Below are 12,488 nucleotides of genomic sequence, written 5' to 3' on the forward strand. Positions count from 1 at the left end.
TCAAAAGATATAGCTTCAGACCAAAAAAAAACCACAAAAAATAGCTTCAGACTAAAAACATTTAGATTAATAATTTTTTTATGTTTGAAATTTCCATCCTCTGCATACTTACCTATTTTAAAGTTATTTGCTGAGAGCAGTGTTAGAACTTCAAGATTTACAGCCTTTTATTTGTACCCTGTCTGTACAGAGTATTGCCCCTATGTTTATAATTTATTTATTTATTTTTTAATTTTTAGTTCTTGTAAATTTTTGTAGAGACCAGGTCTCACCATCTTGCCCAGACTGGTCTTGAACTCCTGGGCTCAAGCAGCCATCCCTCCTTGGCCTCCCAAAGCACTGGGATTAAAGGCATGAACCCCTACGCCTGGCCTGCCCCCTATATTTTCAGATGAGGGGAAGACGAGGCTCAGGGAAGCTGTGACATTCTGAAAACATTGATGGTTTAGGTCTTCCGGCTTTGTTCTCTTTGCATGAACCATACTAGCATTTGGCCATTAGAAGTAACAGGCATGTAGATGCCAGACCACTTAAATGTAAAGAAAATCTGTTTATGAAGATACTCATAAAAACAGAAAATGAATTGGAAGTAATCATAATTTGATTTTTTTTTTTTCTGGTATGCCTCTCAAGTTCTAATGGATCAAAAAAGGAACCATCAAAGAGTACTTAAAACCCTTTAAACTGTGTTGAGACCGTCTGTCCTGCATTCTGGCTTGGTCTCACAGTTTTCCTCCTGTTTTAGGTGCCCACCAGCTGACCTCTCCTCCTTCTCAGTCAGAGTCTCTGCTGGCCATGTTTGATCCACTGTCTTCACATGAAGGTAAACCAGCGAAATGAACTTTTTCACTTATGTCATAGACGAGGAGGAAACCAAATCCCCTTGTTAATGCCTTTGTTAGATATGTCTCAGTTACAAAACTTTTTTTTCCTGTGTTGCAGGGGCTTCCGCTGTGGTAAGGCCAAAGGTTCACTATGCTAGGCCATCGCATCCACCACCAGATCCCCCAATCCTGGAAGGAGCTGTGGGAGGAAATGAGGCCAGGTTGCCAAACTTTGGTTCCCATGTTTTAACTCCAGCTGAAATGGAGGCATTCAAGCAAAGGCATTCTTACCCTGAGAGACTAGTTCGAAGCAGGAGCTCTGATATAGTATCTTCTGTCCGGAGGCCCATGAGTGACCCCAGCTGGAACCGGCGTCCAGGAAATGAAGAGCGAGAACTCCCTCCAGCTGCAGCCATTGGTGCTACTTCTTTGGTGGCTGCACCTCATTCATCATCTTCATCCCCGAGTAAGGACTCCTCAAGAGGAGAGGTATGGGACATAGGCCGTGAAAAAGAATTATGTTCTGCCTGCCTAGTTCCCTTGATATCTGAAATTAACATGGAATGTATAAATCTAGGATTACAGATAGAGAGTAGTCATGATTAAAGATGATTTGTCAATCTGTGTGCCCACAACGATAACCACAGGAAACCTGTACAACTTTGGTTTTGTAGTGATACTATCTTGCATTTTTATGACACTTTTAGCTTCTCCAAGCAATTTTGTATCTGATTTTATTTAAACATTATAATATCCTTCTGAGATGTTAGATGAGTTGTTTTTTGTTTTTTGAGATGGAGTCACACTCTGTCGCCCAGGCTTTAGTACAGTTGCGTGATCTTGGCTTACTGCCACCTCCGCCTCCCAGGTTCAAGTGATTCCTCTGCCTCAGCCTCCTGAGTAGGTGGGACTACAGGCATGCACCACCACGCCCGGCTAATTTTTTGCATTTTAGTAAAGATGGGGTTTCACCATGTTGGCAAGGATGGTTTTGATCTCCTGACCTCGTGATCCGCCTACCTTGGCCTCCCAGAGTTGCTGGGATTACAGGCATGAGCCACCGCACCTGGCCCCATGAGTATTTTTTATTTTAAACAATTATAAAGTTACAAACAAGTTGGAAGTACAATAAAAGAACACTTCCTCCCCATTTGCGAGCAAGTTGCCAACCTGATGCTCCAGTACCCCTAAACACTTCAGTGTAAGTTTCCTACAAATAAACATTCTCCTACACCTCACGGTACAACCATCAACTTCAGCACATGAATATTGATACATTACTACCAGCTACTTACCACACCCCATTCATGTGTCCCAGTTGTCCCTGTAACATTTTTTATAGTAAAAAGATTCTATTCAGAATCACAGACTGCTTTTAGTTGTCATGCCTTTTTAGTCTCCTTCAGTCTAGAACAGTTCCTCAGTTTTTTCTTGACTCATATGACCTGGACACTCTTGAAATTTACCGGCCATTTGTTTTCTCGAATGTTCCTAAGGTTAGGTTTGTTTGATGTTTTCTTGTGATTAGACTGAGGTTATTCATCTTTGGCAGGAATATCACTGAAATGACATTTTTTTTCATTGCACTTTGTCAGGTAGCACAGTTTTAATTTGTCCCATTTCTACAGTGTTCATTTGGATAATTTGAGGAAATGTTGTCTTCCAGGCTTTGCCACTGTAAAGTTACTCTTTTCCCTTTATAAGTATTTGGGGGGAGAGGGTACTTTAAAAATATGTAACTATCCTGTTCTCCATCAAATTTTTAAGTTACTTATTATATCTGTGGTCTCATGGTTTTCTGTCTTTTAAAAAAATTTGTGTGTGTGTGTGTATATTTTTTTTTGTTGTTGTTTGTTTGTTTTAGATAGGGTCTTGTTTTATCACCCATGCTGGAGTGCAGTGGTGCCAACACTGCTCATTGCAGCCTTAACCTCCCAGGCTCAGGCTATCCTTCTGCTTCGGCCTCCCGAGTAGCTGGGAGTATAGGTATGCACCACATGCCTGGCTAATTTTTTTGTTTGTTTGTTTTGTAGAGATGGGGACTCACTATGTTGCCCAGGTGCTTGTCTTGAACTCTTGGGCTCAAGCAGTCCTCCCACCCCAGCCTCCCAAGTGTGGGATTACAGGCATGAGCCACCCACAGTGCCTGGCCCAGTTTTCTGTCTTGGTTAGGGTTCGTCACTATTACTTATTTTGAAGCCCAGTTGTCCCTAATTGGGCCAGTGAGAGCCCCCTCAGGCTGTCTCCTGAGTTCTTTTGATGCACTGCTATTATTCTTTGAGCATATCTTTACTTTCTGGCAAAAGATGTTACAAGCAGATACTGTACTTTGTCCTAGTTAGCTCTTTCTCCAAGTACCCTTATTTCTTTTAATGAAAAATGCTTTTTTGGAAATTGAGATCTGGATACAGTGTTTATTTGCTGTAGGAGTGTTGCTGCTCCCAGGACTACTCAGTGAATAGAGCTAGGGAGTGTGTGTGTTACACACACGTTTACCTGTGTATTTCATTTATCTACCTTTCTCCATAAATAAGACCATGAACTTACACTGACACATTCAATTCTAGAACAAACACAACAGAGTTCGTTTCATCTTTTTTCCTTTCCAAATTTGTAACTCATTTCTCCAACAGTGAGAAATCTACTTTCACTATTCTTCATGTGCATATTTATTCCATCAGTTCTCCTGTATGTATTCAATTTCTTATCCCCACTGTTAAATTAACTCTTCCCTGGCACAGATGCCCTCATCTCTCTGCTAGGGTTCTGGTAATTCTTTATCCCAGGTATGTAGATGAAAATGGAAATTAAGTGATTTGTCCATGGTCACATGATAGGCTATTAAAGGAATTACAGTCCCTGTCCTTTGGCATGTTTTTTGTTTGTTTTTGAGATGGAATCTCACTCTGTCGCCCAGGCTGTAGTGCAGTGGTGCGATCTCGGGTCACCGCAACCTCCGCCTCCCGTGTTCAAGTGATTCTCCTACCTCAGCCTCCCAAGTTGCTGGGATTATAGGCGAGCACCACCACGCCCTGCTAATTTTTGTATTTTTAGTAGAGATGAGGTTTCACCATGTTGGCCAGGCTGTTCTTGAGCTCCTGGCTTCAGGTGATCCACCCACCTCGGCCTTCCAAAGTGCTGGGATTACAGGCGTGAGTCACTGTGCCCAGCTCCTTTGGCATGTTTTAATGATAATATAATTGGTGATCAAAACATGAACTTTGAAGTTGCTTAGGTCTAGGTTTGAGTCCTCAGCTGTGCCACATATAGGCTGTGTAACTTTGAGGAAGAGGGAGAGGTAACCTTTTTTTAGTCTCATATTTTTTATCGATAAAAAAGGCCGAATATAGGACCTATCTCTGAGGTTACTGTAAAGATTAAATCAGATGATACATATCCTTACTGTGCTCAGCACATAGTACACACTTGGTTTTATTATTATTAATAACTACTGCTACCATCTCTACCGCCCTTCTGGAGTTTACTTTTACTGCATTTACTTTTTTCATAAGTATTTATTGAGTGCCTAGTCTATACCAGGCTCTGTATTAAGTCTTCAGTTTATTAAGGCTTCAGTTTATTAACAGTAATGAGATAGTGCCTACCCTCAAGCAGATGACAGTGGTGCTGAAAAGGTAAACTACCTTGCTCCAAAAGTCACCTACGTGGCAGTAAGAGTTGTGCCTTAAGGCAAACAAGACTGGCTTTCTTACTTCACAAACTTACTTAAATCCTTTTTAGCCTGATCAACATAGTAAGACCCTGTCTCTACAAAATAAAAATAAAAAATTAGCTGGGCATGGTGGTGTGTACACCTGTGGTCCTAGCTACTTGGGAGGCTGATATGGGGAGGATCACTTGAGCCAGGGAAGTCGAGGCTGCAGTAAGCTGTGATTGTGCTACTGCACTCCAGCCTGGGCAACAGAATGAGATCCTATCTCAAAACAAACAAAAAGAAATCCTTTTCTTAGTAATTTATCCTGCCATCCAACTCCAAATAAAGCCTCCAACTTTTTCTACAGACTGAAGAACGCAAAGATAGCGATGATGAGAAATCAGACAGGAACAGACCTTGGTGGAGAAAACGTTTTGTTTCAGCCATGCCTAAAGGTAATTTTATAAAATATTAGAACGCTGTATTAGCAATAAGAAGCGAAGCCCCAGAATCTCTTTCAGAGAGCCAATATCTCAACTCCTCTGTAAGACTTGCTGGGCTTAAGTTTCTAGCTACTTTGAGGGTGTAGAAAGTGGTTCCACTCAGATGAATGCTAAGGCAGAGCTTTAGGAATGTTCTTGTTCTTTGCAGGAAGTGATAGTGGTTTCATAAATGGAAGTCATACCTGTCACTATTGTTTAAATATCATATACCATTGAAGTTAAACATATAGAGGACTTCTGACATATATATTGCTATTAATTATTGCAGGAAAATGGGACGTTATTGGTAATTAAACATTGAAAATTCATCCTTTACATTCCTGGAATAAGTTGAAGCTTTTTATGTCTGTGTTCATTGAGAATGTTTATACTGTAAATATCAGTGAGTGTTTATTTTGGAAGGTAGCTGTATAAAATTGTTTACTTTTTTGGTGAACAGCCTGGCATCATTTGAGTTGGCAAAAGCATCTCTTCCTGAAAGAAGAGATCATCCAGGAGTAAAGCTAGAAACTTCTTCCAAAGGCCTCTTCTCAGCATGGTGGCACTCAGGAACTCTGGGGAGAGCTGCTTTCACGCCATACTCAAGCGCTTGATGAGGAGGAGAGAATGAAGCTAGGAGTTTTGAATGTGTTGTTTTTGAGCAGAGGTTAAGAGTCAGTGGTTTTGATTTTAGTCCCAATGGATTCCTGTTAAATTATTCTTCCTATGACAGATGACTCCAAAGCAGGTTCTGAAAGCTCCTTTAAAAACCTTCATTACTATTTTAAGGATAATTATCAGTCAACACTTGGAATTTCTTAGCTTTTAAACTTTTCAGCCTCCTTTCACTTAGAAATGTTGGCACACCAGTTAACTTCCGAGTAGTGCAGTATGTTATGTGTCACACTACTGACTTTATTTAATTTCCAGCTCCTATACCATTTAGAAAGAAAGAAAAACAAGAAAAAGACAAAGATGATCTGGGGCCTGACAGATTCTCAACACTCACAGGTTTGTAGACCCATGGACTTCCTGGCTCCTTCATTCCCAGAGCACATATTTCATAACACTTTTTCTTGGGTGCCATAAGCGTTGCCTTTTTAGAAGAGTGTGTCTGTATGTACAGTGGGGAGTATGTTCTTCATAGCTCTGTGGTTTCCAGTTGGTGGCCACAGTAAACCTGTGTGCTCTTCCTGCAGACTGCCACCACCATCATCATCCTCATTATCATAACTCCGTTTATGATGAGGCCCCTGATCCTGAGCCTCTAGGCATACCCTACAACTCGACATCTAGTGGGATGATGACACACAGTGCCTTTTAGGAAAGTGTGGTGACAGTTTTGGTGCTGTGCATGCTGTATCTTTGGATCATTGATTGAATAGTTTTCTCTAACATTGATCGTAGAATTCTACATTTATTTTCATCTACAGTTTGTTCTTCATTATTCAGGATCACAGTGAAATTCTGTTTTACCTAATCGTTTCCTTTTTTGTGATAAAGTGTTTGTTCAAACAGTATCATAAATGCCAACCATTATAATGAAAGTTTTAAAAACTTTACTAATTTTTTACAGCTTGAACCATTTTAACATTGCCATCTGACCCAAGGGAAATACAGCTGGGGGTTGGGTTTTTACCTGATTAAGCGTTTGTATTTCTGCAGCTGCTTTTTGGCACATTATGAATGAGCACCCTAAAAGGAGAGTTTGAGAGTAGTGTTAATGACCCAGCTTTGGGTTTGATAGTTGTGTATTGTTTCCAGTGGCTATAGAGCATCTTAAGCAAGTTTGTTCAACCCACGGACTGCAGACCACAGGCAGCCCAAGGCAGCAGGACAGCTTTGAATGCAGCCCAACACAAATTCGTAAACTTCCTTAAAACAGTATGAGATTTATGCAGGAACCCTTTTTTTTTTTTTTTAAAGCTCATCAGCTATCATTAGGGTTAGTGTATTTTATGTGTGGCCCAATACAATTCTTCTTCTTCCAATGTGGCCCAGGGAAGCCAAAAGATTGAACACCCCTGGTCTAGAGGGAAGTTCATTCTGACCTCTTTTTTTTTTTATTTTGAATTGTTTTCCTACTAAGTGAAAATGCAAATTTTTTTTTCATTAAACAATTTTATTTAAAAATGGGATAGATAATAGGATAAGAACATCCTCATCAAAGAGTTCAGCATTACAGGTAGAATCCCATTTTATTGCCTATTATTCTAATGGTTAGTTCCCTATATTTATATGTATTTCCATATCCTAGCATATAAGTCCTTGCTTTATTTGGAATGGTGATTTCCCCAGAATAAAGGGTTTTGAACAGCAGGAGATGTGCTTACAGGCCACAGTTCCCTGCTGAGAGCAGCTAAGCCTGTCCTGTTCAATCAGTAAATACTTGTTGACCATGTGACTCATGCCAGGCACTGTGCTAAAGTGTTGTGGGTATTAAGTCAAATCACACATGACTCTTTAGGACCTTCCAGTCTGATTGGGAAGAGCTGGAAAGACATTGTCCTTTTGGCAAAATATTTCTGTATCCTTAAGACATGTTCCTAATGTTAGAAGCGTTTACAAAGTGAATTACTCTTAATGACATCTCATGTTTTTAAAATGTTGAATCAACAATTTTGAAGAAGTTATAAATTATTATTATGGTTTGTTTGTTTGAAGGAGTTATATTTTGCTTACCCTCTTTAAGCAATATATTTTTCTTGGTTCTTGATACTGGAACTAGAAGCTAAGTAGAGTAGAATAAGTCTTTTTCATAAAGTTATTTATTTTCTTTGGCTGTGATTCAAGCAGGTTAGCTTCCTTACTGGTCCAGAAATTTCTACGCAGTCCTTATTAATGACTCATTGAAAGTTATCATTAAACCAATTTAAAAATGTTATAGGAGGAAATTTCCTAGCAGTCTGTTCATAATTCTGTGACCCTAACTACTGTTCTTTTCCTGTTATCTCCTAATCTTTTTCCATATGTGTACATGGCTTTTTCTTGACTGAATTAGATTATACATGTGACTTTGTATTCTTCTTTTACCAAGTTATTTTATAAAACCTCCCCCAATTTCTAGACATAGTTGGGTTTTAAATCATTTTTATTAGCTATAAAATAATCTCTCATGGTTTTACTGCAGTGTAAACGTTCTCTTACTAATGGCTATTTAAATTGTTCCCAATTTTTTATTATGAAAATATTACAGATTTATATATATTGCATTTTTTTGTTTAATTATTCTCTGGGGGTAAAATTTTTAAGAACAGTGTTAATAGAAATAAAGATTATAAGCAACATTGTGGCTCTCACTGTGTTTGGCCATAATGTATTGTATTGTCCCTTTTCCAGACCTCTCAACAGCACTGAAAGTAATAACCAACTGGGTGAGGTGGGGCATGCCTGTTATCCCAGCTCTTTTTGGGAGGCCAAAGTGAGAGGATTGCTGGAGGCCAGGAGTTTGAGGTTACATTAAGCTATGTGCCACTGCACTCCAGCCTGGGTGACAGAGCAAGACCTTGTTTCTATTAAAAAAAAAAAAAAAAAAAAAAAAGGCAGTAGCCAAAACGTACTTCCCCTTCAAAACAAGATTCTGTGATGATAAATGCTTTATCAGTTTACATTTGGAGACAGATCAGATTTTATTAAGAATCTCTTATGAATTTCAAATACTGTTACAGCAAAAATACTAAATTACTTTGGAAATCCTCTCTATATACAATTGTCCTTCAGCATACTCAGGGAATTGGTTCCAGGACTCTTGACCCCCACCTCATACCCTAATCCGTGCATTCTGGAGTCCTGCAGTTGGCCCTGTGGAAACTGTGTATGTGAAAAGTTGGCCTTCCCTATATGCTTCTTTCACAGCTCTCTGTGAAATATAGTATTTTCTTTTTCTTTTCTCTCTCTCTCTTTTTTTTTTTTTTTGAGACAGTGTCTTGCCCTGCTGCCCAGGATGGAGTGCAGTGGCATGATCTCGGCTCACAGCAATCTCTATCTCCTGGGTTCAAGCAATTCTCCTGCCTCAGCCTCCCAAGTAGGTGGGATTATAGGCATGCGCCACCATGTCCAGCTAATTTTTGTATTTTTATTAGAGTTGGGGTTTCGCCATGTTGGCCAGGCTGGTCTCGAACTCCTGACCGTGGGTGATCTGCCCGCATTGGCCTCCAAAGTGCTAGGATTACAGGCGTGAGCCACTGTGCCCAGCCTAATGCAGTATCTTCAATCTACATTTGATTGCAAAAAACTGTGTATAAATGGACCTGTGCAGTTCAAACCCATGTTGTTCAAGGGTCAACTGCAGTTTACTACAATTTCACGGAGACATGAAGACCATATATTTGTTTCATGAAAACAAAAGAAGAGCCTGTGAGCATGCTACTTAACCTGTCTATGTCTTGATTTCGTCTTCTGTAAAATGAGGATGATAACAACATTTCTCTATAAGGTTGTTTGATCAGTAATTGAGATAATCTCTATAAGGTGCTTAGCACAGTTCCTGGCATGTGGTAAGTGCTCAATAAATGTTAGCTGCTATTAGCTGCTGGGAACACACACATGAAGACACACACACAAAATATGTATATATACACATATATGTGTGTGCGTATGTATATATATATAAAATCTAGTGATTTTGATGTGTTTTTATAATTTTTAGAAAATGGGATTCTACCAGAATGTGAACATTTATGGTCACCTGCCTGGCCTAGGTCTAACCCAGGAGTTTGTGTTTCACTATGGAACTTTGTCCTGTAGATCTATAGCAATCCCTTGCTTTAACAACCCAGTTGTTAAAGATTAGATTCCACTATGTTAGATTCCAGGATAATATTTTTGATGTGCTGATTTTGACAGAGTAATGGTCCTGTCAGTAAACAGTGCTGCATTTGTGATTGTGGTAAGTTTTTTCTCTGTGCATCCCAGGTACAATTCCAGCACTCCCTAAGAATGTCTAGATTCTCTAGGAGTGCCTCTTACATCATTGCATGCACAAAAGTGCTCTATTCCAGCAAGAGCACTGTCATGGTGAGATCTAGTGAGATAGAATATGAATATTGTTAGTTTTCAAATGCGTGAAGAGAGATTCATAAAGGAAGAATGGAAAAGGACATTTGTTATTATTTAAAGAGGTTTAAGTCTAAATTTGAATAGTTTTTTTTCCTCCTTCAGCATAGAGATGTCTGAATAAATGAAGTCTGCATGTAAAAATGCACTGTTGGAAGTTCTGTTAGCATGAATTGCTGATAACAGTGATTTGAGTGCAAACACTTTAGAAATCCGTCATCCAGTCTGCCCTGAACTTTGGCACTGTCATTCTGGTGATGATGAGAAGGTGGAGCTACTCTTCCCAATTTCCTGCTTTGGCAAGGCTCTCAGACCTAGAAATGGGATGAGTAGCCAGCTGCATGGTGCCTCTTAACATTGAGATATGTGCTCTTTTTAAGTCTTACCTCCTAATCCGCCTTTGGGATTATGCTACTGGTATCATACTAACATCAGAGTTGGTACAAACCAAAGGGGCTAATTCTCTCACTCTCCTTTCCCTTGCAGATGATCCCAGCCCTAGACTCAGTGCACAAGCTCAGGTGGCTGAGGATATTCTGGACAAATACAGGAATGCCATTAAACGGACCAGCCCCGGTGATGGAGCAATGGCAAACTATGAAAGTACAGGTGATAATCATGACAGAGATTTGAGTAGTAAACTTTTATATCATAGTGATAAAGGTAATCTGAATTTAAGTGGCCTTTAAAAGAAAGAATAGCTAAGGGAATCAGTTTACTACCTCAGAATTACAGACTGCCTAAACAAATGTTTAAATTGATGTCCTTCTCTGGATTCTCCCACTAGCCCTGGGTACCCCTGAATATTCAAGTGCCTTAGAGTTGTCCTCCTTTGCATCTGGAGTGACTGGCCCGGAGTTGGGGCATATTTTAATGGGAGGAGGTTCTTTTTCAATGTCTACAGCTTTGTAATTTTATCCAGTTATGCACTCTCAATATAGCTGTGGAAGCAGACTATTGGGACAAATTATCCATTGTCACCTGGTACTTATTTTAAAGGATTCTGTTTTCCTCAAAATAGAATACCGAATAGCTTTCAGAAAAATGAGATATAGTCCCCAAGATAAATGAAGACAAAAAGTGTATAAAAGCATAAATAGGGGCTGAGCACGGTGGCTCACACCTGTAATCCCAGCACTTTGGGGGCCCGAGGTGGGCAGATCACTTGAGGCCAGGAGTTTGAGGCCAGGAGTTGGAGACCAGCGTGGCCAACATGGCAAAACCCCGTCTCTACCAAAAATACAAAAAATTTGCTGCATGTGGTGGCAGATGCCTGTAATCCTTAGATGGCTGAGGCATAAGAATCGCTTGACTCCAGGAGGCGGAGGTTGCGGTGAGCTGAGATGACGCCACTGCACTCCAGTCTGGGCAACAGAGCAAGACCCTGTCTCAAAAAAAAAAAAAAAGCATAAATAGTATACTGCATAAATATGTGTTTATGCTTATATGCACGTAGAGTATCTCCTGGAAGAATCTCCCAACAAACTGGTAACATGAGTTGGCTCTGAGGAAGACTCCTAGGAAGCCTCAGAGGGAGAGTGGGTGCAAAGGAGAACTTCCTGTATTTTTTTATTTTGAATAGTTTCCAAATAGCAGAAGAATTGAAAGAATAATACAATGAAGGTTCATCTACCCTCTATCTAGACTTAACCAATTCTTGACATTTTGCGACATTCCCCCATATATATAGAGTGTGTGTGTGTATGTATATGTTTTGTTTTTGTTTTTGTTTTTGTTTTTTTGTGAGACAGTCTCATTATGTCACCCAGGCTGGAGTGCAGTGGCACAATCATGGTTTACTGCTGCAGCCTCAACCTTCCCAGGCTAAGGTGATCCTCCCATCTCAGCTTCCTGAGTAGCTGGGACCACAGGCACGTTCCACTGTGCCCAGCTAACTTTTGTATATTTTTGTAGAGACGGGGCTTCACCATGTTGCCCAGGCTGGTGTCTCCCTATATTTTTTCCTGAAGCATTTGAAATTATTTCTGAAGAATAAGGGTATTTTCATATATGAACACAATATATTTATTTTATATATATATATATATATATATATTTTTATATTTTTATAGAGGTGAGATCTCGCTATGTTGCCCAGGCTGGTCTTGAAATCCTGAGCTCAAGCGATCTTCCTGCCTCATGCCTGGCCAGACTTTTTATTCTTTTTGATTGTATACATGTGTGTATTGTATTATATGTTCTTTTGTGTGTGTGTATTTTTTTTTGAGACGGAGTCTTACTTTGTTGTCCAGGTTGGAGTACAGTGGCGCAATCTTGGCTCACTGCAACCTCCACCTCCCGGGTTTAAGCAACTCTCCTGCCTCGACCTCCCAAGTAGCTGGGACCACAGGTGTATGCCACCACACGTGGCTGATTTTTGTATTTTTCATAGAGACAGGGTTTCACCATGTTTGTCAGGCTGGTCTTGAACTCCTGAACTCATGTGATCCACCCACCAAAGCCTCCCAAAGT

The 12,488-nt window shown here is 40.0% G+C and overlaps 1 protein-coding gene across 12 annotated transcripts in view; it reads left to right on the forward strand.

The window, feature by feature from the left end:
- GAPVD1 (GTPase activating protein and VPS9 domains 1) overlaps positions 1–12,488 on the forward strand; it is a 101,951-nt gene that overhangs the window by 72,898 nt on the left and 16,565 nt on the right. For 7 of the 12 annotated variants that reach the window (XM_032165130.1, XM_032165133.1, XM_032165127.2 and 4 more), the window contains 5 exons: positions 746–823; positions 943–1,313; positions 4,847–4,934; positions 5,892–5,972; positions 10,503–10,625. In XM_032165130.1, the coding sequence (XP_032021021.1) occupies positions 746–823; positions 943–1,313; positions 4,847–4,934; positions 5,892–5,972; positions 10,503–10,625 (741 nt within the window). The remainder of the gene's footprint in view (positions 1–745; positions 824–942; positions 1,314–4,846; positions 4,935–5,891; positions 5,973–10,502; positions 10,626–12,488) is intronic. The other 5 variants (XM_032165136.1, XM_032165132.1, XM_032165135.1 and 2 more) reach the window with 1 other exon arrangement.

Source organism: Hylobates moloch, unplaced genomic scaffold, assembly GCF_009828535.3.
Source record: "Hylobates moloch isolate HMO894 unplaced genomic scaffold, HMol_V3 SCAFFOLD_10, whole genome shotgun sequence".
Lineage (NCBI taxonomy): Eukaryota > Metazoa > Chordata > Mammalia > Primates > Hylobatidae > Hylobates > Hylobates moloch.